Source organism: Python bivittatus, unplaced genomic scaffold (assembly GCF_059951505.1).
Source record: "Python bivittatus isolate LINGU-HERP-01145 unplaced genomic scaffold, Pbiv_v1 ctg000020_np1212, whole genome shotgun sequence".
Lineage (NCBI taxonomy): Eukaryota > Metazoa > Chordata > Lepidosauria > Squamata > Pythonidae > Python > Python bivittatus.
In genome coordinates, this window is record NW_028277030.1 from 42880372 (window position 1) to 42906111 (window position 25740).

The 25740-nt window shown below is 37.4% G+C and overlaps 1 protein-coding gene across 2 annotated transcripts in view; it reads left to right on the forward strand.

Moving 5' to 3' along the window:
• The window catches only part of RIMS1 (regulating synaptic membrane exocytosis 1), a 256269-nt gene that overhangs the window by 84063 nt on the left and 146466 nt on the right, over nt 1-25740 (forward strand). For both annotated transcript variants that reach the window (XM_088137738.1, XM_088137735.1), the window contains exon 2: nt 7264-7477. In XM_088137738.1, the coding sequence (XP_087993864.1) occupies nt 7264-7477 (214 nt within the window). The remainder of the gene's footprint in view (nt 1-7263; nt 7478-25740) is intronic.

Here is a 25740-nt window from a genome sequence, read left to right on the forward strand (position 1 = left end):
CTTCAACAGTTGCCACATAAATGGCATCATCATATAATAATTATATCATGATATAATAGTCATCTCTAGAAAGACTCTGCAGGATGAAGTCCATCACCTTTTGATAAGCTTGAGGGGCACTTGAATGTCTGATGGAAATTTACAGAACCTATAATAATCACAGTGATTTATACCAATTGTCAAATGGTGAGATTCTGGTACGAATTCTACTTGCCCCAAACCTTCGGTGGCATCTAATTTAGTAACAACTCATGCATCTTGCACAGCATACAAAATATCATTTATTCTTGGTACAGGATAATGCTCCTGTACCATAGCCTTGTTAACCATCCTCAGATCAACAGGTTTCATTTCTTTGTTACAATCTACATGTTAGATACACAATTCATATCTCCATGTACTTCTATAATGCCATTCTCCAGCATTTTGTCTAAGGCACCATTCACAGCTTTCTATCATGGCATATGATATAAATATATTGTGCAAATAGCACAGTGTAATAATCCATTTTAACTTTGCAAGAGTATTGAGTAATTTGTCCAGCTCTTTAAAATAAGAAGTTATACCATTCCACCAGTCGGTCCAGCTGACAGAATGAGCAATGGCCCCTATAACATGGTTCACACAGTTTCCTTTCTGAAAAAAATATGGAGGTTAAAGATAGATTTTCAGACAAGAAGTGGCTCCAGGTCTTCTTTGATAACATGTACAAAATAACCATGTTATTGCTCAAGCAAGTTGCAGTGTAGTGACGCCAACACATGAGTGGGTGGGGTTGACCATAGACAGCCCCCCAGCTGTTTTGTTCATAACATCTTGCTTGAAAATACTGCCTACAAAGTTTGCTGCAAATAATGTTCCATGGATTCCCAGGATCAATCAATATCTTTAGTTGCTTTGCATTAACCTCACAAATTCTTTTTCTTCAGGATCCACAAACAAATGAACAACAGTTCCTCCTCCTCCTCCTCACTTTCTGTTGTCCTAAACAACTCTTACTTGCTTACTTACTCCTTGCCTGTGGTTGTTTCCTCCAAGGTCACATCTTCCTGCTGCAGATAATCACAAAATGTTTTGTGCATACTTTTTCTCACCACTTGATCTCAGATTGGGCCTAAATCTCCATATTCACATGATTTATTTCCTAAGTGCATTGCCATATGCATCTGTAGATATATTAGGTGCTTGTATTGTAGGATGAATTTAAACCATTGGATTGGATATAAATAAACTGCTTAATTTGTGCATGGAGTGAAATATTTATTCAAGCAGCTTCTATTTGTGAAAAGGGCAGCAGTGTAGCCCTTTGAATAGCATGTTTTTCTTTGTCCAGCTTGATAGCAATTTCATTGAGTGTAAAAATGCCCATCCTGCGTTCATCTCCGGAGGCTGGGGAACAGCAACATCAGAGTGAGCCACCCTGATGTGATAAAAATTCCAACTTCACCACCAATCTTAGAAGGATTTTTATTACTAATTCCAGAGGAAGCAGTAACTTAAAACATTTTCTTACGTAACAGTTTTAAACATGGTATTTTCCCAACTCTCCATTTTCTCTCTCCCCTCTCTCCTCTAAGGCATTCTTCTTCCTGTCTGCCACAACGTCTCTTGGGATTTGTAGTACTATACTGGAGGAAGTATAAAAAGGATGCTTCTTGAAATAAAGAAGAGGATGTGGATGAGGGGAAAAATGCATATAAGTGGATGATTGCTGCAAAAATGATGATGAGAGAAAGATATTATAAATGTGAAGGGGGTGAAAAAGACAGCTGCGAAAAATGTAGTCAGAGAGAGCAACGGATAGCTAAGAATGAAAGAAAGAATGTGCAGAACAATTTTGATGGCAATAAAATATTGTTTTGGAAATGGGTAAGAAGGGCTAAAGAAAGAGCCGACAGCGGAATAAATGGCACTAAAAATGAAAGGGATGAAGGGATTTGAGATGAAACTGCAGTGCAGGAATGGCTTTAAGGAATATTTTGGAGATTTATACGGGAATGATAGTGATATGTCAAGAAGCGGAATTGAAATGACTACTATAAACGTTAGTGTCTAAAAAGATTGATGAAAAGGAAGTTATAAACATTCTGAGAATGTTGAAAAATGGTTTGTAGATGCTATAACTGGAAAATTATTAAAATATGGATGCAGTTTGTGGAGGGATTGTGTAATTTGTTTCACATGTGTGAAGTCTGCATCTGTGCCTGATGATTTAAATAATGTCATTATTGTTCCCCTTTACAAAGGGAAATGCAGACAGAGTGAATGCAACTTGTACGGCTTGTTAAGTGGGCCTTAAAGTGTCGTGAGTGAAAGGCTGCAAGAGATAACATTGAGCAAAATTTGGGAGGTACAGTGTGGGTTTATGCAGCCCAGGGAGTATGCAGACCAGATTTTTGCTTTCTGGCAGGTCATTGAGAAGTATATGAAATGAGGAAGAAACAGTATTTTATGTTCTTTCAGAAAAAGTGTATGATAAAACTAGGCTTGAATTATGAAATGTTCTGCATGAATATGAAGTTGAAGTCTGATTATTATTTATTTATTTTTTGATTTTTTTTTTCATCCCTTGTTTCCTCCAAGCATTTAAGACAGCTTCATTTTTTCAAGCCTGTAAAACACATTTTGCTGAGAGTCAGTGACCGGCCCAAAGTCACCAACTAGCTTCCATGGTTAAGAGTGAATCTGAACCTTGATCTCCCTGTTCCTAGTTCAACAACACAGTATGACAAAAGAGATATGATGGAAGCAAAGGAAGTATGAAAATAAATCCAGTACTACAACACTGACAGGGGAGTAAGATAACAATGTGTAATGTCCCCTTTATTGTGTAATGTATTTACGGACAAATCTTTAAGGAATTCTTGTGATACTGGAGGCTGTTGGTTGGGGATGTGACTGTCCAGGCATTTTGTGCATGGATGATGCTGTGCAGCTGGTAGAGAATCTGGACGATTCATGGCGAGTATTAGATAAACTCTGTGATGCAATGATGGGTGTGGATCTAAAAATTAATACAGTTGTGTTTGACAGGGAGAATGTAATGAATAATCACAAGTTATAAATAAATGGTAGGAAAGTAGAGCAAATAGGTGACTTTGTTTACTAAAAATAGGAAAATCAATGGAGAAACATCAAAACATGCAAATGCTGGCTGAAAGGTGATGTGTACTGCTTGGTCTGTTGCAAGAAATGACTGTTGCAAGAAGTGGCTGCATATAAGGGTATGCTCTTGTTTATTCATTAGAGTTATGCCCTGCCTTTCCTTCTGGAGCTGGAGGTGACATACCTAGCACTCCCTTTTCTCATTTTTTCCCCGCAACAGTCCTGTGAGATAGACTGGGTGACTGGTTCAAAATCACCCACAGAGCTTTTGTGGCTATGGGCAGACTTGTACTTGAGTCTCCCTGGTTCTAGACCAACACCTTAACTACCACACCAGAATGGGCTTCTTAGTGCAAGTTTCACTTACTAAGATTAGTAGTGAGTGTCTGGTTCCTCATGCTAGACCTCTTGTCAGGCCCAGCCCAAGAACGACAGAGAAACAGTCCACCCAAGTTCAGTTCTTTTATTGCTTACACCATATAGACAGAATCTTGCCAGACTAAATCTATGTTACTCTAACCTAGTGGATATACCCTGGGAGATTCTAGGGAGTGGCTGTCCTAAATTCTCTTCTTCTTCCCACGCTCCTGCTCCGGACTGTGTTGTCTGTTGTCTCACTCCCCCCCCCCCCCGCCTTCCTGGAATGTGCTTCCTCCTTCCTGAGAACCTGCTGCATTACTGTAGTCCATCACATCACCTCCCACTTTGTAGACACATTCCATCACACCTACAGTAGGTATTCCTAAAGTCTGGCAATCAGTTACAATATGAGGAGGAAATGGACCTGTAAATGCCAAAGCTGGCTTCTCTAGTGGTTGTAGCAAAAGAGGTACTTGCTGCAAAGGAGAAAAAAACCTCAACTCTATTTTTCACATCTTAGTTCTGGAGGAATGGTTATTAGTTACTCATTAGCAGTGTTCTTGTCACCGGATATTTTAAATAAAATTCAGTTTATTTATTGTGGAAAAGGGGAGGAGGAAGGAAAGAGAGAATGTGTCCTAGTGAACTTAGGAGTACAGTATTCTTAAAATGCTTGATCGCATTTAGTCATAAACAAGAATAGTCTCTTTTGAAACAACAGAAATACATGAAACATTCATTAGTGGTTCATTTGACATATAAATGTGTTAAGATTAAAAATAATAGTGATAATAATTACTAGTGGCTTGAGAAAAACTTCCTGGTTGAGCAGGTGTCTGTGATCTTCTGGGGAAAAATAGTGGGAAGCTTCTGCATTTGGCTTCCTGTACTACAGCTGGTATAAATCACTGATTCATAACCAGCCAGTTGCTCCTTTTTAGTTCCCAAGATTTTGAAGCCTCTGTATTTTTCATTAGATAATTATTTTGCAGCTTTTGAGGTGTATAAAATATAGAGCACCAATTGACTTACCTAAAAAATAATAATAAATAAAAATAGTTACATATTATGTTTTAATTTTTTATGCTTTTGGGATTTGTAGAATTCTTCTTGTTCCAGAATCCTCTATGCAAAGAGCAGGGGAGGGGTGGAAAATTATAAGGATGTCTGGGCTGTGTCAGGGAGGAAACACCACGGAATGTCTGCCTCCTTCGTGCTCTTGTGTTGAAACCAAGAGAGTTAAAAGGTACTCATAATCCTCAATATGTTTGGAAGTCTAGTTTATTTCTCTCACCTGTTTCCAAGCTCAGAATCCTTTATGATAGCAGAGCAGAATCCTAAGGTGCTTTCACAATAGAAGGAGAGAGACGGAGAGATATACAAGGCTGCCCAGAGATCCTTTTACTTATGTTTCTAGCCACAGTTTCAAGAACATGGTTTTACATATCATAGGAAAGTGTGGTTTGTGTTAACTGTGGCTTGTTGAGTAAACCCCAGTTGGTTAGTTCCATATGTTGCTTAAGGCATACACCACACTTTGTAAACCACAGCGACTGCATTTACATAACACGCTAAGCCAAAACCAAGCCCAGATATGGTTTAACATGATGCATGAAAAAGGCAAAGGAGAGCCGGTAAGTGCTTTAGTATTCCAGATCAATTCCCACAGGCAGGGCTTGAAATTCCTTACACAGAACTGCACGGAGATCCCACAGAAAGCGTTCATTTCATTTTCCTCCCACTTTTCCTTCAGAAGCGCTCACTGGAAACATACAGGGTTCTCCTTCCTATTTTATTCTTAGACCTTGGTGCCGTAGGTTAGACTAAGACTGCCCTGGGTTCATTCAGGGAGCTCCTCCATTCAATGAGGGTTTGACTTGGCTCTCCCCACCCTGTTACAGCAGTTTCTTATGGCGGTTTTCTAAAGAGGAATCCAAAAAGTTGTCTTAAAAAAGAGTTTCTCATAGACGTGCATGAAATACAGTAAAGTCACATTTATTCATGCTCCTAAAGCCATAGAGATAAATGAACTAAAATGAACTCTTTCACTCTCCTCATATAAATATGGTAACTTCTAGATGAAAACTGAGCTTATATAATAAGGCTTATTATATGTATCTGATATAAAATTGGAAATAGGAGAAGTGCACTTTCTACTGTGCACAGGAGTACAAAACACAAAGTTCTAAATCTGGAGGTCTGTTTGTGGACATATAATTTCTTGGTCAAGATTCAAGTGCTGAATAATTTATTGTGAGTAGAAGCGGAATACTAGTCACTTTCAAATCCAGAGCACTTGAAGTTAGTGTGGGCTTTAAAACACATTCATTGATTCCTACCTGCACAGCCATTATTTTATTTCTGGTATAAGAAGAGTTTTGCATCATAAAAGTATTATCCCAAAACGAAAAGCACATCTTTGAAATCTCAGGGATGACTAATGGCAGTCTCTGGTGCCATCTGCTGGGCAAGCGTTAGAATGGAAGGCAATGAATATATTAGATATTACACCTTATTTCTTTGCTATGGTACATAATGTTGACCGAATTGTCACCATGCTAGAAGGTGCCTCTGATGTATGTCTTGGAAGGATGAGTTTCTTCTGATGATTATCATGTAGATGTGAACACGACAATTATGCTTATTAAATATGAATTGAAAGAATAAAGAAAAATATTGAAAAGAAAATGCAAATCAGCACCTGTATACAAAAGGTTCATGCTTAGATTTAATCCTCATACTTAAATGGAACTGCACATCTGCTACCAGTTGTAATGTTCTGTGGTGGTCAGGATCTTGCATAGCAGTTGATACTTTCTTACTCTAGAGTCTCAGGCAGAGAAGAGAACCATAGTAGATATTGCCAGCTAAAGATTACAATTGTGTGTCTTACAGGAAATTTCCTGTTGGATCTCCTTGTTTTCATTTAGAACTATTGGCAGATTCAAACAGAATTTTTAAATGTTACAAAAATTCTGTGATGAACACACTTCATATGCCTGTTCTACTGAAAATCAAATTGAATCTTCTCCTTTCTAGGTTTCTCCTGCAATATACAGTACTGTATAATCTGGTCTATAAGTTATCTAAGAAATTCAGTCCCACTCCACTTTCTTTTATATGGCTTCAAGGTGGTTGTCTTTCAGTTTTGGCAATAGAGACAGGTAGGACCATACCTCTGATATACTAGCCTTAAAAAAAAAAATCATAATAAGAAAGAGGATTAAGGAATTAAGCCAAATCTTATTGTCTGCATTTTGTACTTCAGTTTATGTTTGCATGACAACTTTCATAATGAAAATGCCATGAGCAAAATATTGGCAGAGTTCTTACGAAAACCTGTAAAGGGATAATTCTGACTCTCCTATTCTAAAGTGAAGGAAACAGTTTGAAATGTTTTAGTGAATTTACAAAGTCAAGAAAAGTTCCTTTCATTTTGAATACTTTTCTTGCTGCCTTTTTTTGTGCTGAAATTTGCCTATAATTCTGAAATTGTATGTATGGCAGAAAAACAGGAGTTTATTAAGATATTTTAACAAAACCTCTTCATGCTACTCCCAAATCTATGGATATGCATTGCATTTTTGATTACTTAAATGGCTTCCTTAACAGTATATGAAAGTAGAACAGATAGTTTCATAAATCCCATTTACAGATATTAAATTCATTTTTTTAAAGAAATCTGGCACTTGAATAAGAATTATGACTGGCATATGCAACTGTCTGAAGTAGAGCAAATCATTTAGTGAGTGAGTTTGCCTGGATGCTTTTGCGATAAGAGTTTTGCTTTCTTTACAGAAGATTACACCAACAATTTGAAAGTTACAAAGAGCAAGTACGAAAAATAGGTGAGGAATCTCGCCGTTACCAAGGAGAACACAAGGATGATGCACCCACGTGTGGGATCTGTCACAAAACTAAGTTTGCTGATGGTTGTGGCCATTTATGCTCTTACTGCCGGACAAAGTTTTGTGCCAGATGTGGAGGCCGTGTTTCCCTACGATCAAACAATGTAAGTTTTCTATTGTGTGTAATGAATCATGATTGACTAGTGCAATCTACTGATGCAGACTTCTGCTACTGATTTGTTACATGATTTTCTACCTTTCTGCCTCTTTTCTATCCCTTCCCCTCAACCTCTTGAATTTCCTCACTCCATGTTTTATGGGGGGGTGAGGACGAGAAGTCAGTTTCTCATAAATGAGATAGGAATCCTGTTGAGGTGTTCAGCATGGATACGGTGTCATTCCCTCGGAACGTGTCGTGTTTATTTGTTTTATTTATTTAAGAGACTTCTATGGCTGCCCATCTTACGAGCCACTAACTCTGGGCGGCTCACAGCAGCAGCAATAAGAAGATAAAAAACAATAAAAATCAACATCCCCAAAACAACTCCCAGTGCCCTAAAGCACCGTTCCCCAATACTCACACTCACTGGGCTCCAGCCTCACCTGATCCCAATGCTTGGGGCAAAAGCCAGCTTTTTAAGGCCTTCTGGAAGACTGGGTGCCTACTGGATCTTGGGGAAGGGGGTTCCACAGGGCATCAGTGTCTAAAGGGATGATCCATTTAAGCTGAAAAATGAAAAAATAAAAGATAAGAATAAACATGAATGGGGATGGTTAAAGCAAGCTAGCATGCCCTTAAATGCTTCATTCAAGCTTAAATCTTCAAAGGACAATTTAAAGATTTTTTTTTTTTTTTTTTTGCTGTATTGTTTAGAAAAATGCAGGCACATCCAAATTTTGTAGGTCTGGTCTAATTCACGTATGTTGAAGCTTTTTCTCTGTTGTTCCACTGCAGTAACTTGTTAATGTTTATAAACAATGTGTACACTGAATTTTATACACTATGTCTAATGGGGAAATATTTCCTCCAGTTACCTCTAGGGATGAGGGAGCCGCATTTCCTCTTGGATGTGATCTTTTGGTGGAAGCAGCCATATACCTCAAGAGCTGCAAATAGAGGTGACACAGTCCTTGTGTGTGTGGAAACACGTCTTTTTATCCACACCAAGCCATCTGTGTTCTTCTCTTTGGCCAGTTTAATTACAGAACGAGCAAAGAGGAAATAGGGGAAAAGAAACAAATATGTTTATCACGTGCTGGTGCTGTCCAGCTAACAATGGCAAAAGGACTTGTCTCACTATAATATATTGTAAATTCAGACGCTTTCTATACCTGCTTACAAACCACAAGTAGCCCTTTAATTGCATCATTGTGCAAGGTTTTAAACTGTTTGGCTGGTATTTCATTAGCTGCAGCTTTGCTGTTAGCAATATTTTCTAGGGCCATTTAACTTAACTTTCCAGAATGCTGGCTCTAGTTCAGCAATCAGAACTACGTACTTGCCAATGTTGGCATCTTTTTGGTACAATTCTTCTGTAAATTCGTGCCATCTCTTCTTCATATCTTCTTTCACCAAATCTTTAGCAAACAAAAACACAAACTTGATCTGGTATTTTTAACAATATCAATCAATGCTGCATATCTGCATATCAATCAATGCCACATATCTCCATATTTAACAATATCGATCAATGATGCATACCTACATATCAGTACTGCATATCTGCATATTTTTAACAATATCAATCAGTGCTGTAAATCTGCATGTTCAATGGAGATCATTCATTTGATTTAGCCAATAAATATTGAGTCAATTATTGTTTAACATATCACAGTTAGTGTTTTGGACTGAGTTTGCATTTTTGATGTGAAAGAAATAAGACTTAAGTCCAAAAGGACAAAAAAGGTTGCTATATAACCTACTAGATCAGGGGGTTCAAACAATCACAAGATAAGGGCTATTTTTTCCCTGATAGTACCAATAGTAATAGGCGCCTTGGGTGCAATCCCAAAACATCTGGAGTACCACTTGAAGACCATCGGCATTGACAAAATCACCATCAGTCTTTACTTGGAACAGCTTCCATCTTGCAATGATACCTTTATCACCATCAAACAACAACATCTGCCTATCCCAGGTCCTTGGGAGGGACTCAATAGGTGGATAAAAATACCAAATCCAGTCTAAACATCTGGCCGACTGTGCAACCAACAGAAATAATATTCCCAGAACCCCAATCAAGAGATGAAGCCCTAGTGATAGAAAATTGACTGCATTGAGTGAAGTTTTAATCTTTTCTTTTTTTTACTATTAGTCTCTCATGGAAAAAAAAGTTATAGAATCCCAAGGATTCCATGGAACACAGTTTGGAAAACTCTGCTCTAGATCACAGTTTAAAAATTATTTTGTGGATAAATTTTACTTTATTTTTTTCTGTTTAAACTAAAGCTTTAGCAGCTTTATTTCTATTAAATTATTATTCTATTAATTATTCACACTAATCTGATGCAGTGCAAAGAACAAATCATGCTAGAATTATCCCTGGACTGTTTGAATGCTCCTTGTTATGTAGTCACAGTAGCATCTTAACTTCTGAGATTAGTAGTACAGTGGTACCTCGGTTCATGAACTTAATTCGTTCCACAGTTCTGGTCGCGAACCAAATTGGTCGCAAACTGAATCAAATTTCCTCATAAGGTTAATCTGTTCTGACCCCTACGAACGTGGTCGCCAACTGAATTGGTCATCAACCGAATCAAATTTTCCCATAACATTCAATGTAAATAAGGTTAATCCGTTCTGAACCATATGTATTTTTTTTTAACCACAAAAATATGAAACAAAGTACAGTACAGTACAGTATAAAGAGAGAGAACACTAACCTTGCTTGAGGTGACACCAAAAAGCTTCACAGCAAGTGTCTGTCTGCGACCGCAATCTAACCTAGAGGAAGCCACGACCACGTGTCAGAGCAGGGAAGAGGGTCGCGGGTCGTGTTCGTCACCCGATGTGGAGTTCACGAACAGAAGCAAAATTTTGCAAACGCTGCTGTTCATGAACCGAATTGTTCACAAACAGAAGCTTTCGTGAACCGAGGTATTACTGTATATCATGCAGTCTGTTTCTAAGTATACCACAGTACACCATATCCTCTGGATCCTGAGGAAAAAGATTTTATGAGGTATCTAATCATGGTGAGTTGAATTTTACCACATGATTATAACAGGCTGAAAATGGAAACTTTAGGAAGTAGAGCAACATTCTCACTGTATTTTGTTTTTTCTTATGTGCTCTTGCTGCTTTTGTCTTGCTGACCTATTTTGTTGTTAGGTGTATTTTGTGCAGGAAAGTTTGCTCATTGGCTATTTAAAAGTACAGTGGTTTAATAAGCACATGGGAGCATGCATCCTGACACACTACTATTTCAGAAAGTTATGAATATTCACTCATTTCAAAATTTCTTCACCTTTTCGATATTTTATCTCCCTTCCCCTTTGCCTCAGTTGTGGCGTCTCTGTGAAAATAAGCAACTCGGCCAGAAAAAGTGTGGCTCTAAGCTAGTGAGACATGTGTCCTTAATACAAAATAAGAGAGTTTCCCAAGTACAGATGTAAAGACTGCTAAAATGTTTTCAACAACTAGAGGTTGTCTCTTCCATATTGCTTGCTTTCTGTGTTCATAAAAATATTTGGACATACCTATAAAAATGGAATAATCCTAAGAGTCGACATATTAAAACAAGGACAGAATTTTAGAAGTGAATGTATGCTCTTGATTGTTAACTTTTTAATTCTGTGCCAGAAAAGCATTTCCAAATAACAGCACCCACAAAGGTATTTACTGCAGTTGCAGACTTTGATGTGCTCTTAAACAGCTTTACAACTTGACTTTCTTGATCAAGCTTCTATATCCTGCTGACCATCAGATGAATTGGCCATCTGGCTGGGATTTGTGTGGCAACTAGTTTGGGAAGACTGCTATTAATTATCAACTTTTTGAATAGGAAAGCAGAATATCTGCCTCAGCCACTTTATGAATAAAAAATCCTACTTTCATTTGAAATCGTGACAGAACACCCAAAATGCTTCTCAGTGGTGCTGTAGAATAATTGGCAACCTACAAATGTTGCACTTAGGATGGACCTTAATGGACGAATAATACCAATAACAGCTCTGTGCTGAGTAAGAAATTAGATTTAGACATCCCTACATTGCTCAGGTTGTGCACTCTGCTGGTGGAGCTTTTGGAATATTCCAAAAACAGCATGCTATGTTAGGCTCTTAAAACATTGGACTGGGATTCCAGAAACCCTGTTTGTAAGTAAAAAGTACGTTTATTCATGCCTGGAATAACTACCAATTTTTTCTTCCAGTTGTATAGTCTTCTCTATGACTAATCTTGTTCCAGATCTTTCCTGACTTTCCGTTCCAGACTTTTCCTGACTTTCAGGAATGACTATATGCAGTGCCAGGAGATATAATGGGAAAACTCTTTAAAATGATATTTAATATACGGTATGGCCTTTTGGATCCTTGAAAGGCTATTAAAATTGGAGTGCTGAGTCCTGAAGTATCAATTCTGCTTGTGCTTTTTTTATTTCTGCTAAAAAGTCTTCAAGATATTTGTGAGAAAAAGATGCTTTCTGTGAAAAGAAACTGCAGATATTTTCATTTAAAATGTATTTCATTTCAGTAAATTTTGCTTTTATAAAAACATTGGAATTGCTTTATTTATATCTGCCTATTAATGTTTTCCTCCTTTTTCTTTTTCTTTCCTTTATATATTTCTTCTTTCTCTGCTTCCCTGGATGCTTTCCCAAAGGAGGACAAAGTGGTTAGAATCCTTGCTTCTTCATACTTTATTATAATGTTACTAAATATATTTTGAAACAAGTTATTGTGAAATGCATATATAAATGGTTGGTTATTCAATGGAAAAACAGGCTCCAAGTTTATATGTTGCTTCTAAAATCCAGCTACAGTATTACACAAAGGATATATTTGCAAAATTTAAAAGACAGTAGCTAAGCATTTTTTGTATTAAAACTGGCAGTATTATTTATGCAGGGCAGTATTATTTTTGGAGGCAGAAAACTTAATGATTATAATGTTTTGCTGTATTGCATGGAAAGTCAATGAAATTAATTCATACATTGGCTCATAAAAAGGAGTAATAACTTGTTTTTGAATTGCAACATTAGTTTCTTAGTAATATGGATGCATGGTTTATGTGTTGTATTATGAAATCAAGCATATACTGTAGCATCAGATGCATTCACAGGTTCTAATGCTTTAGTCAAAATTATGAACAGGTATCACATCAGAAGCTCTGCCCCTTTTGTACACACAACACATGTAATGACATGACACACATACAAAAAGAGTGGAGCTGATAGCATGACACTCATTTTGTCATTGCTCCCCACCCCCCGTGCCTATGTGTAGCATATAGGTCTTAAAATTATTAATCTAAATGTGAAATTTTATGGTGCATTTTCTCAGAAATCCGGTCAATAGTATAATACTGTTTTTCAAAGAAATATTATATACTCCTGAAATATCTACTATCTCTATAAATAATGTAGTATGCAATATAATAGCATTTTTTTTTCTCATGGAAATTAATTCCACATTCTCCCTTGAATAATACTACATGGGAAGATTGGAAATGATAGACAAACTGTCTTTACATCCAATCTTTTGTTTAATGATTGTTTCACCTAGGAGCCCTGACAAGCCACCAAAGGATTTTAAGTCTTAGCAACAGATTCTGAAAAATAGTTGTGGGGAATGGGGAAGAATCTCTATCTTTGTGGCCAGCCTGACTGCTATAGAGGTCTTAGCAGTAACACAATCTTTGTCAAAGAAGCATAAACAGATTTTTTTCAATCCTTTATTCCATTCTTTTAGAGGTTAGAGTTGTTTGTAAATCTGAATTGTTGTTTTAAGGCTAAGCAAGGCTTTGTGCACCTGTTTTATTTGTTTACCTGCTAAAATGTGGATATAATGCAGCTTCTGTTATTTGACAGTTGGCTAAAAAATTTCAGTGCACAATTAGGGAGGAGGGAGCTGGGACATGTGCCTTTCTCTGTGTTAAAAGATCTCAGCTAGCTTTCCCCTAAATAACTATGAATGATAACTTGAAGCATTCTCTTGTCTGTACTGGCTTGAAATTCTGGGTATTGCCATTCCAATATATCTGGAGACTATCGAGGAAAGATAATCAGCGCACTTTCTCTTTGATCAAATTTCAATTTAGTTAATGTTATTCATGTCATGACAATTAGTAAGGATCAATGTTCCATGTTTCTTAACCTTGTATTTTGGGCAAATATTGAAACGGAAGATTACCTCTGCATCATATAGACCATTCCGATGTCATTCTGTATATTGGCAATGAAATACATGATATGTATGAATTAGTCATGTATTTAAATTTGGAATAGGGGTAAATAACATACAAATATGTATATTCTACTATATCTATAGATACATACTTAATAGAAAATAATTTCTATTTATTCCATGGCAACTTATTTTTCAAATAGATTTATTTAGGAGTAGATTGACAGTTTAATGAAATAAATCATGTGTTTCATCAAAGGCAACCATTAATGAACTTAATATCTAGAGCCAGGTGTAAAATGCTCAGCCTGAATAAGATTGGACTGCCTGACCAGTCAAGCTTTTGTGCCTTTTCCTTCTGGAAATGAATCTTTAGTAGTGAGAAGACATTACCAGAATTAGAAAAACTTTAGGAGAGTCTGTCAATATGGTGCATGTTGTGCTGTGGAGGGAGGAAAACTCAATGAACACATGGAAATACATGAGCTTGCTAAGAGATTGAATGTGCCAGAACATTCTATCCTATATTCAGAACTTCTCATCAACTTTGTTCCTTCACCAATTATCTTACTCTTTTATTATAAACTATCAAATCATTCATGCTTTTAGGTTCATTCCTTTGCCATGTATAACCATGAATAGATTGATGCTTAAATTATCTATTTGAAACAAACACTCTTTTTTTCTAGTCAAATACACACTATTCTCATTCATTTTCGGCCTTGGAACAACTCAGTTGTGCTTTCTGTACCTTCTTTTCTTATTCCTACCTACCAGTTCTTCTCATCTAACAGAATAGTCTCATTGAGAATAACATTTCTCAAAACTGATCCTTGCTTTTCTCAGTATCACCATTCATTGGAGTGTAACATCCCAGTATCATCAACATATGCAATCCTAATTTCATATGCACCCACAACAATGTAAATGATAGCCACCCATCCTTTCTGATACACATTTTAACCCTTTCATAATGAAATAGATGCCTTCACTTCCATTCATGTATTCAGCAATTCTATTCCACAACAGCAGACCATCTTCATTCTGTTCTATTATGTCCTTCACTTTCTTTTAACATCACAGCTCACAACAGTATCTATTTTAATTTCCATATACTGCTTTTGCATTTCAGTTTGCAGTTTTCCATATGCCATGGATGTCAATGAGTGGGCCTGTTAATATTAAGCTTCACCACTCATCACAGCTTTAGCCAACCAAGCCTATCACATAATGCGTTTAGCAATGTAAAATGTAGACTGGTTTACCAGCCTTAGTTTCATCTGTACTACATGCAGCATTACTTGTTAGTGGAAAGGCAGTATTGACACATTTCGGCAAAATTTGGCCAATATGCCATAAGCACAACCATAGCCCAATTCCACCCCAGGCATGTTTATGCTATTTTAGGCAAGCTATGATCTCTGATCCAAGGAGTATTTATTATGGCCCTCATTCCACTAATTAAGAAGTACTTGCAGCATATTGTCATATTCAGGATATTCAAATAAACCCAAATAAGAAGTATTAAGAATAATTTACTAGAGCAGTAGTAATACCTCTGTAATTTGTGTGTATTATGGCGATTGTATTTGATCACCAAAACCTGTTCAGTTTCTTCAGCCGATAGGTAGTAGAAGCACCACTTATTTCTTCTATATCAATATGTATTATTTACTTTTGTTATGGCGAAATGTATGGGGCTTGCTGAAAGCACCCCTAGCTAAAAAAATTAAGAATTGTTTCTTTTTGACATTCAAATACTCTGATAAAAAGCCAAGACTTCCAGAAAGCAAATGGCTATTAGGACTAGAAGTCAGGTTCTTTCTCCCCCTTTTTTATTACACAGAATTTTAATCCTTATCCAGGATTAAGATGCTATTTTAGCACTTGTGTGTCCGAGATAAAAGATACTTACCCTAGTACATTTTATACATTATTAATATGATGTTTTGTTGTTGCTCCTATAGTTTAGTATTATATTTAATAGGGTTGTGCACAGTCTTAGAAGTACTCATAACATGCAAAAGCTGGTCTGAAGCACTTCTTTTCAAATTGTAAAGGCAACTGAATCTTTTGTGAGTTTCATGTGGCTGCTTCAGAAGTTGCTTCTGGTTGTCTCCACATGTACTACATGACAGTGATTTAATAATTTGAAAAGAGGTGCTTCATACATGCTCCTGTGGGGTAGAAGTATCTCTTGGAATACTTTACACAGCCCTAGTATTTAACTGTTGTTGTTGTTGTTACATTGTCTACAGATATTCTGACAAGATGCTTTAGCAAAATCTTTGATGCATTCAGACATTTTATATATGGTCTTATATAGTTTACTAACAGAACTGTAGTATCAGGAAATACTACAGACTGCTTCATACTACTTTTCTTGATTTTAAAAAGGGCAGATAAATTAAAATTGGACAAGAAAGTGGAATTCAGCTTGTGTAGGGTATGTGATCACTATGCAGATTTGATTCCTGGATAAATCCTGGAAACCTGTTGTCAGATCAGTATAAAAATCTAGATGGACCAATGTCTTATTCAGTGTAACACAGGTTCCTATGTTCTTAAGCCAGTATGGTCAAACATGGGTTCATGCATCATGCTAAGCCATAGTGTGATTTATTTACCTTGGTATATTGTGTGAACCAATCCAGTTGTAGCTTGTAGAACAATGTTTGTACAAACCATGACCCTTGTACCCCGAGATCACACTGGCAATGTGTAATGACAAAATCACCAAATGTTATGGTGCTGTTTTTAGGTTTTTTTGTCTGACTCACCCTCCTCCCCTTAAAATTTAGGATGGGAATAGGAAACAGCCCTCACTTAACTCCCAAACCCCATAAAACAGCTCTTAACTCCCAAACTCCAGAAAATTGATGATGATGATGATGATGATGATATAACATAACTAGACAACCCGTCACCCACTGAGTCATTATTTCAGAGATATTTCCTTACCTAAACAGAGAAACAGAATGACTAAGGCCAAAAAAGCCTTTGAGTACAATTCCAAAACATCTTTAAGGCCCTTTGAAATACCAGTAGGTGGGAGTCATTTGAATTTGGGGGGGACCTTTCCAGAAGGCAGGCAAAATAATTGTTTTGGGAACTGTTTTTCAGAGGTTGGGGAAGGCAGGTTAAAGATGGAGATGGAGGTAGCTTATTTTCCACAGGCCTCCAGCAGAGAGAAAAAAGACCGAAATATTTCACCATTGCCTTGGAAAGGTGCCAATTTTTGATGTAGTACAACTTTGCCCAGTCTTGAAGCCCCCCTCAGTTCCAAAATTTGCAGCAATTGAGAAAACACAATGTATGAACATGGTCATGACAGAAGTGTTTTCAGGGATTTAGTTGGGCATGGTAATGAGCATTTTCCAGTTTGGTGAATCTCTAGTTTAGAAGGCCTGAACATATTGTCTGTGGACTATATTCACACTCTGAGTAGTTTCTGAAGTAAAATCACAGAGGTGTTAAATATTTTTGAAAAATATTTTAGATAAAAGTGTGCACATTGTGTATGAGTAGTATTAGGTTGAACATCAAGCAAAAGCAATGTTAATGCCACAGCATCACTGATAAGCTTGTGAAAACTGAAGCTATTAGTCCAAATTGCTTTTAGATCTTTCATTACAGAAAAGTTACATCCTTAGTACTGTATAGTTAGGATGGGGAATTAAAAGATTTTATGGTGTTTCCTATATGATGGGGATCTGCTATGATGAATGAAGAATCCTTGGTCATCCAAAGCACCTGCTTTGGGCCATAGTAGAAGTTAATCAGAACCTTAAGCATTATATGGCTATTCCAAATATGACTGATTGAGTCAGACAGCTGTGGAAGTAATACCATTGTCCTTGACTTTGTTAATGAAATTCAACTTCTATACAATGCCTTTCAAAGTAATGGATACATCATCAATGATATAATTAGAGCAAAATATAATTAGAGTAAAATATAAAATATCAGAATGACCCAGGAGGGACTATGAGTGTAATTCAAGCTGTTCATACTGATGGGACTGGCAAGGGGAGGAAAGTTCTGGCCAGGAGAACATAGAAGTAAGTTTTGGGATGTTGAATAAAATAGGACGGATAAGCTTCTGAAACTAACAACCAATTTAACAACAGATAAATTGCCAATGTGGTGACAGTCATGCCAGAAAAACTGGATATTCTATATAATGCAAAATTGAAGAATAGGAAAGGAGTATTGGGCTTAAAGATACAGGATAGGCAGCCATGTCTCAACACCAATAGACCTGAAGAACATCAATATGATGTAGCAAATATTTCCCTAGAAGAATTTGACAGGCAAAATAAGTTCACAAACGTCCAAACAATTTCAGTAGGGAGGAAGGCTACCATCTAGTATGTGCCAGTCAGTGATTGTGGGTGTTCCACTTTGTTGAAGGCAAATGGTTGAATTTCATACCTGTTTGGAAGAAGCTAGCAACATGGCAAGGTCAATGCCTGTGCTTCATTCATTGTTTCATGCGGCATAAACCAGTATTCATGTCATCCATAAATAAATAAATGCTGCATTTTAACTTATACTCTGAAATAACCTGACAAAATGGCAGTATTCAAATTCAGTGCAGATTATATACAACTGATATGTATTTCAGTTATCTGATGTCAAGCCACTTCTGAAAATGTTACCAAGAAAACTGCAGGGACTTGTCCAGGCAGTTGTCAGGAGTCAAGACTGACTTGAAGGCACAACATTTATTCATTTATAGTTTATTGGACTTCATGCTTGAGTGGCATGTGGTTGCATATCATAACTTACATTGAGTTTTTAAACTGCAAAGGAGTAGAAGTATTCCTCGCTTAATGATGGTAATTAGGAATGGCAACTCCATCACTAAGTGACACCATCATACACCACATGACTGTGCTGACGTACAATGGCAGTTGTGGCAGTTCTGGTTGCTTTTGTTAGGTGAATCCTATATGGTCGCTAGGCGCGAGGTCATGTGATCACCATTCACAACTTCCTGCTGGTTTCGCCATTGATTTTGCGTATTGGAAGCTGGCAGTCAAGGTCACAAATGGCAATCACATGACCACGGGACGCTGTGACCATCATAATTGCAAGCTGATTGCCAAGTGCCCAAAACTCAATCATGTGATCTGCAGGGACGCTGTGATGGCCAGAACTATGAGGACTGGTTGTAAGTCTCCTCATTCAGTGTCATCATAACTTCGGTTGCTGAACGACTCGTTGATGAACAAGGACTACTTGTAATTACTTCTAATATCTGAACTGGGGCAGAACATTTTATGATGTCATTCTGGTATTCTGAAAGGGTAATTCCCACAATACACTCAGTTTTATTCCCTGAGGAAAAGGACCACAAAAGTGTAGCAGCTGTATTGCAGTACCAGCAAAGCAAAAATGAATTCAGGAGTCATATCAAGTAATGAACTTTACGCACTCCTATCTAATGGCCACTGGTGTTAAGAGGCATGAAGGATGTCCAAAGTTTGTCTATTACTTTATCAGCAGAAACATTCTCAACACTTACAATACCCAAAGTTGACATTGTTGGTCTAGTCATAATTAAGTCTCAGATTTTTTAAAAGTTGATGAAAATAAGGCAATTTGTCAGGCAGCTGAAAATCTTGGCTCTCCAGGCACTAACTCCTTATTCAGAACCAGGTTTACTTAGCAGGGGACTCATAGACATGATACTGCTAGTTTATTACAGACAAGAATAAAACCATAGAAAAGTTCTATCTGTTGTAGTACATAGAAATCAAAGCTTATTTATTGGTCTGTACTTCAAAGTTTAAATGTTAGGTCTTTTCCTTCCACCTTCCTGAATCAATAGATATTTGGCTGTTCTCTTCCTGGCCTTGAGAGGTATCTGGCTTAAATTCTCGGTAGCCACCAAACCAGTGGTTCCTGCTTCACTGGCTTCATACCTTACACAATACTTTAAGGGTCTTTTAAAGGAGTATATGAAGCTTATAATTATTATTTTAATCTGCCTCTCAGTAACAGCTCATTATAGTAAAGACAAATAAACCTCTTTAGATCCTGATTTTAACCCTTAATTATCACATCCAGAGACAATGATAGTTTTTCATATTCTCAATTTGTGGTACAGCAAATGGTTAAAAATCTTATGCAAGTTTGAAATGAAATCACTGAGGACAAAACCCACTTGAAGAACAACAGACATCCAGTAGTCCTGCTCTTCTATTTCTATAATGGGTGCTGATGTATTTCATCTCATTCCTTTTTATTTTGAATCCTGTTTCAAACCTTGTCCTGCATGGCAGCTTTGACATAATATAAACATAATGATATATTTCTTAAATTGTAACCCCCTATCCTTTTACTGGGAAGTATGCCACATTGAGCATTGATATTTCTGAGTAGGCACATATAGCTTTTCGCTATTTCCCTTTACTTTTAATTTCAAATATCTTAGTTATTTTTGTTTGCATGACTTCCTCCCAACCTATTATATGCTATAGAGAGAGGAAATATTGTATCATGTAGACCAATTAATAAATAATCATATGAGGAATTCATGGCATTTTTACACCATTCCTGTGAGCTATATTGTGTGAAAAATGAGGCTGTTCATTCTTGCCAGTCCAAGTCTACCAGTGTGCACATAGTCTCAGTTTTTCAGAGACCTGGAAACTTTCAGACTCAGTACAGATGATAATAAATAAATTAATTTATATATTCATTGTTCAATTTATATAGCTGCCCATCTCATTTTATGTGACTCTAGGTGGCTTACAATAAGATAAATAAAACACATAAAATATAAAAAATAAAAATAAAGCACATACCAGCCGAGCATTATTCAACTGATCATCCACACCGCCAGGGGACGGGCTCTATCCCACGCCCAGGGTCCCAGGCTCGGGCACAAAAGCAAAGTTTCAAGTCCACGAAAGGCCAACAGGGATGAGGCCAATCTAATCTCAGGGGGGATGATGTTCCAAAGGGCAGATGCCACAGTAGAAAGCTGACCCTCCTTAGCCATCAGTACCTGGAGCATGCTTCTCCTACCAAATTGGGCAGGATGGGGAGAGACAATTGGAGAGAGACAGTCCCATAAGTAACAGGGGCTTTAAAGGTGACAACTAGCACCTTGAATTGTACCCTAAAGTGCATTGGAAGCCAATGCAGCTCGTGGAGCAGTGGTGTCACATGTGCTGAGTAACCGGCGCCAGTAACTGCCCGCACCACCGCATTTTGCACCAGAGATTTGCAGGCAATAATATATCATTATCATTGCTTCTGATACACACATGTTCATCTCTTTCTGCCCTACTATGATTACTGATTAAAAAAGGCTCTGCAGATGTTAGTAGTATTTCAGTACAGTTGAAAACCATTTTCTTCCATCATACATAAAAGACCAGCTAATGCTTCCACTTAGTACTAGTACAAGGTCTCTCAAAATGACATGAAACTTCTCAGAAATGCAGGTTCTTCTGAGTTTGGTTGTTTTCTTTTTGTTGACATAATTTATTTTATGAATTATTTTGAAGTCTAAGAAAGTAAGAACATTCCTGGACAGAAAGGGATGAAATTAGCCATGCAGCCCATCCTAAACATTATAGTTGTTCTAAGTTAACAGTATAATAGACTACAGTAAAGTCAAAACTAACTTCAACCAGTTTTTGGCTCTCTTAATGTGGTTGAAAAAATCAGTTATCCAATAAAAGTGCTTTTTTGTAATTTATTTGTCAATTTGTCTAAGAATGTCAGGGAATTAATGAGAAACTATAAGTTACAGAGCACTCTGATCTCACATCAAAGAAAAGATGCCTCCCAGCTGCTGGCTAGCTCTTATGATATCATGAATATCCTTACTGAATGTTTAATTCTGTGGAAAGGCAGGAGGGTTCTAACTTTTGATAGAAAAGAATTCAGAGAATTGAAGTGGTAGTATTGTTTACTAGAAATCAGTTAAGATCTGCATATGAAAGGTTCTGTTATATACATGTCAACAGAATGGATCAACTGAAATGAGGGTCTGAATGAGGGTGAATATCAGTGCATTAAGGTGGTGAAACCAGACATTCTGCATGGATGTAATAAATCTGAGTATGGTATGAATGAGTAAGTACTGCAAATAATACTAGTTTGCGCTGTTCTCTACTTCCTACAATAACATTTTATGCAATGAAAATCATATGTTAAAAAGCAGGCAGTGTGCAAAACAGGGGAAGCTAGTATATTTTTTTTAAATTAAAGATTTCTAGAAAGGCATCTTGTTTTCATTTCCAGTACAAGTCACTTGTTCTTAAATTATCAATGACTGCAGTGATATGACTGATACTTGGAAAAACAGGAACAACGTATTTCTAGGTAAGTGGAAAAACAAAGCATCTAACATTTTATGTAGGCTGTTGTCTTCCCACATCTTTTCTCACTTTCTACATCTTTCCTGAAACAAATAAAAGATGTCTTGCTTTCTTAAAGCTTTCATCACGTGTCAGCATTTCATCACTCATATTCTGTGACAGCTGCCCTTAATGTCCTTTGGGTTCCTTGGATAGCAACTTCACAGGAATAAGAATTTTATCTTCTGTGTGCCATGAATGAATCAAAGGCTTCCTGATATGAAGAAGATGAAGTATGTACTTTCTCATATATGCTTCACTTTAGTCTCTGTTCTTAGTTATTTGAGCTGTGACTTTTTAGTCTTAGGCCTCAAGTTGCCTTTTCCCAAATAAGTCTCTTGAGGAAGACCAGTGTGGATTAGATCCACTGTATCTAGTTGATGCCATTTTATATTATTAGATGTAATTTAAAATTAATAATGATAAAAATGCAGACTTTCACTGAGATTTTAAAACTTACTGAGCAAGTTCCTTCTGAGGACATACAGATGAAATACATCTTATTTTTGGGAGGTCTTTTACTGGTCGTCTTTCCCTCTCTTCCTATATGGAAGAGAACATTAGTATCTGCTAAGTTTTGATGTTTCTATGCATTTCTACCCACGTTCCCCCCCTCCCCCACTCCTGCTATGCCATCTCATCGTGGCAGGAGGGGGGCTGGGAGGGATGAGGAAGAATGTTGGGAGTGTATGCCAAGAGTATATGTTTCCAGCAGGGTCACCCAAGGTGTGAAGGTCATCCCAGTGGCCCAGCTAAAGCAAGCAGGCCCCTATATTGGGCAGCACTGATATAGGAAGATGCCAGAGGCAGTTGATCACTTTAGTGACAATCGTAAATGCATCAATTCATACTGTGCAGGAGAAAGCAATGGTAAACCACTCCTGTATTTTTATCAAGAAAACCACATGAATAGAAAATATAAAATGATTGACAATATAGTGCTGGATGATGGTCCCCTCCCGTTGGATGGCACTCAACATGCTACTGAAGAAGAGCTGATCTTGGTGTTATCACATGGCTAGATTAAAGCCTTCAGGATGTCTACTTGCTGATGTCATACAGGAAAAGAAAATATGAAGCTGCAAAGATAGAATTACAGTAGGAACATGGAACATAAGAAGCATGAATACAGCTCAATGCAGTGAAAGATGAAATGAAATGACTACAGATTGACACCTTAGGCATCAGTGAATTGAGCAAAATGAAGCAAGAGACTGATTTATCAATTTCTGCCACTCCGATGATTTCTTCACAGCTGACACTGTCTTCAAACAACCAAAATGACACCATATATATTAACATCACCAGACAGAGTGTATAGAAATCAAATTGACTATATTATTGCTAAAAAAAGTGGAGGAATTCAGTTATAGTATCAAAGACATGGCCAGGTACTGATTGTGGGACAGTTCACATGCAAGCTCCAAGTTAAGCTAAAGAAGAAGAAAAAAACCAGTCAGTTTCCATGACATGATCTTGAACATATACTCACTATTTTCAAGGAGAAGATCAGGAATTGCTTTGAAGTCCTGAAGCTCGTTGATAGAGAACTAGAGGAATTATGGAATGAATTTAAAGAAGTCATTAAGGATGAATGTGGAAAGAGACTGCCAAAAATGAAGAAAGAGAAAAAAGCAAACTGGATGTCAGAACGAACCATGGAAATTGCCAAAGAGAAAATAAGCCAAAGCCAAGAAAGAGAAAAATCTCAGAAAGGAACTTAACGAAGAATTTCAGGGAGCTGTTAGAAGAGGCAAGAAGCAGTATTACAACAACATCTGTAAAAACACTGAAGATGGAAACAGACATGGAAAAACAAGGAAAGTCTTTCAAAAGATCTCTGAACTCAGTAGGAGCTTCCAACCTTGAATTGGTATTCTAAAGGATACCAATGGACAGATAGTAACTGATTCAAAGGAGATGAAAGGAAGATGGAAGGAGTACACTGAAACACTGTATAGTAGACATCCAAGATACCTTAGAAGATATTTCCTACTTACAAGAACCTCTAGTGCCAGAAGATGAAGTTAGATCAGCACTCCAAGTTGGAAGGCTACAGGAATTGATGGAATACCCACTGAAATATGGCAAGCAACAAAAGAAGAATCATCAAGGTTCTAATCAAGCTATGCCAACAAATCTGGAGAACAACACAGTGCCCACCTGATTGGAAGAGGTCAATATGCATTCCAATATCAAAAAAAGAAGAATTAATAGAATGTGCAAACTGTTGTACAATATCCTTAATTTGCTACATGCTAGCAAAATAATGGATTATCCAATGCAGATTAGAGCCCTCCATGGAAAAAGAGATGCCAGATATTCAAGCTGGCTTTAGAAAAGGTCAAAGAACATGAGACATTATTGCCGATGCATGCTGGATAATTGAGAAAGCCAAAGAATACCCAAAAGAAGTCAGAATGTGCTTCATCAATTATAGAAAGGCCTCTGATTGTATTAATCATGTCAAGCTATGAAAAGTACTAAGAGAAATGGGAATCCCAGAACATCTCATTGTCCTCATGAGAAAATTATGTACAGGTCAGGAAGCCACAGCGTGGACAGAACATGGAGAAACATACTGGCTCCAGGTTGGCAAAAGAGAGTGACAAGGCTGCATGCTCTCCTCTTATTTATGATCTATATGCTGAATATACAGTATATTAAGAGAAGCTAGATTGGAAGAAGATGAGCATGGTTTTAAAATTGGAGGAAGAAACATCAATTACCTGCACTATGCTAATGACACTATCCTGATAGCCAAAAATGCAAAGGATCTGCATGCCCTAGTACTAAAAGTCAAAGAGCACTGTGAAAAAATAGGACTAAATTTAATTATAAAAAAGACCAAATTAATGACAACAGGTAGAACAACCAGCCTTAGAATTGGTAATGAAGATATCAAAATGGTGGACAGCTTCTGCCTTTTATGATCAACCATCAACCGTAAAGAAGGCTGAGCGCCGAAGAATTGATGCCTTTGAACTGTGGTGCTGGAGAAGACTCTTGAGAGTCCCCTGGACTGCTAGGAGGTCAAACCAGTCAATCTTAAAGGAAATCAACCCTGATTGCTCATTGGAAGGATCGATAATGAAGCTCAAGCTCAGATACTTTGGTCACCTAATGCGAAGAGAGATCTCTTTGGAGAAGACCCTGATGCTGGGAAAGATTGAAGGCAAAAGGAGAAGAGGACGGCAGAGGATGAGATGGTTAGATAGCATCACTGAAGCAATGAGCATGAAACTGAGCAAACTCAGGGAGGCAGTGAAGGACAGGAAGGCCTGGCGCAATATGGTTCATGGGGTCACGAAGAGACGGACACGACTTAACGACTAAACAACAACAACAACAAATCAACCATAAAGGAACAAACAGTCAAGAAATACACCACAGACTAGTGCTCGGTAGAGGAGCCATGAAGGCCTTGGAAAAGATATTCAAATGCCATGATGTGTCTATACCTACAAAGATCAGAACTGTATAAGCCATGGTATTCCCTGTGAACACTCTATGGAAGCGAAAGTTGGACTTTGAAGAAGCAGGATAGGAAAAGTGTTGACACCTTTGAACTTCGGTGTTGGAGAAGACTCCTGAGAATACTGTGGATAGCCAAGAAAAACCAACGGATCGTTGAACAAATCAACCCAGAGTTCTCACTTGAGGCACAAATGACCAGGCTCCAATTATCCTACTTTGGACAC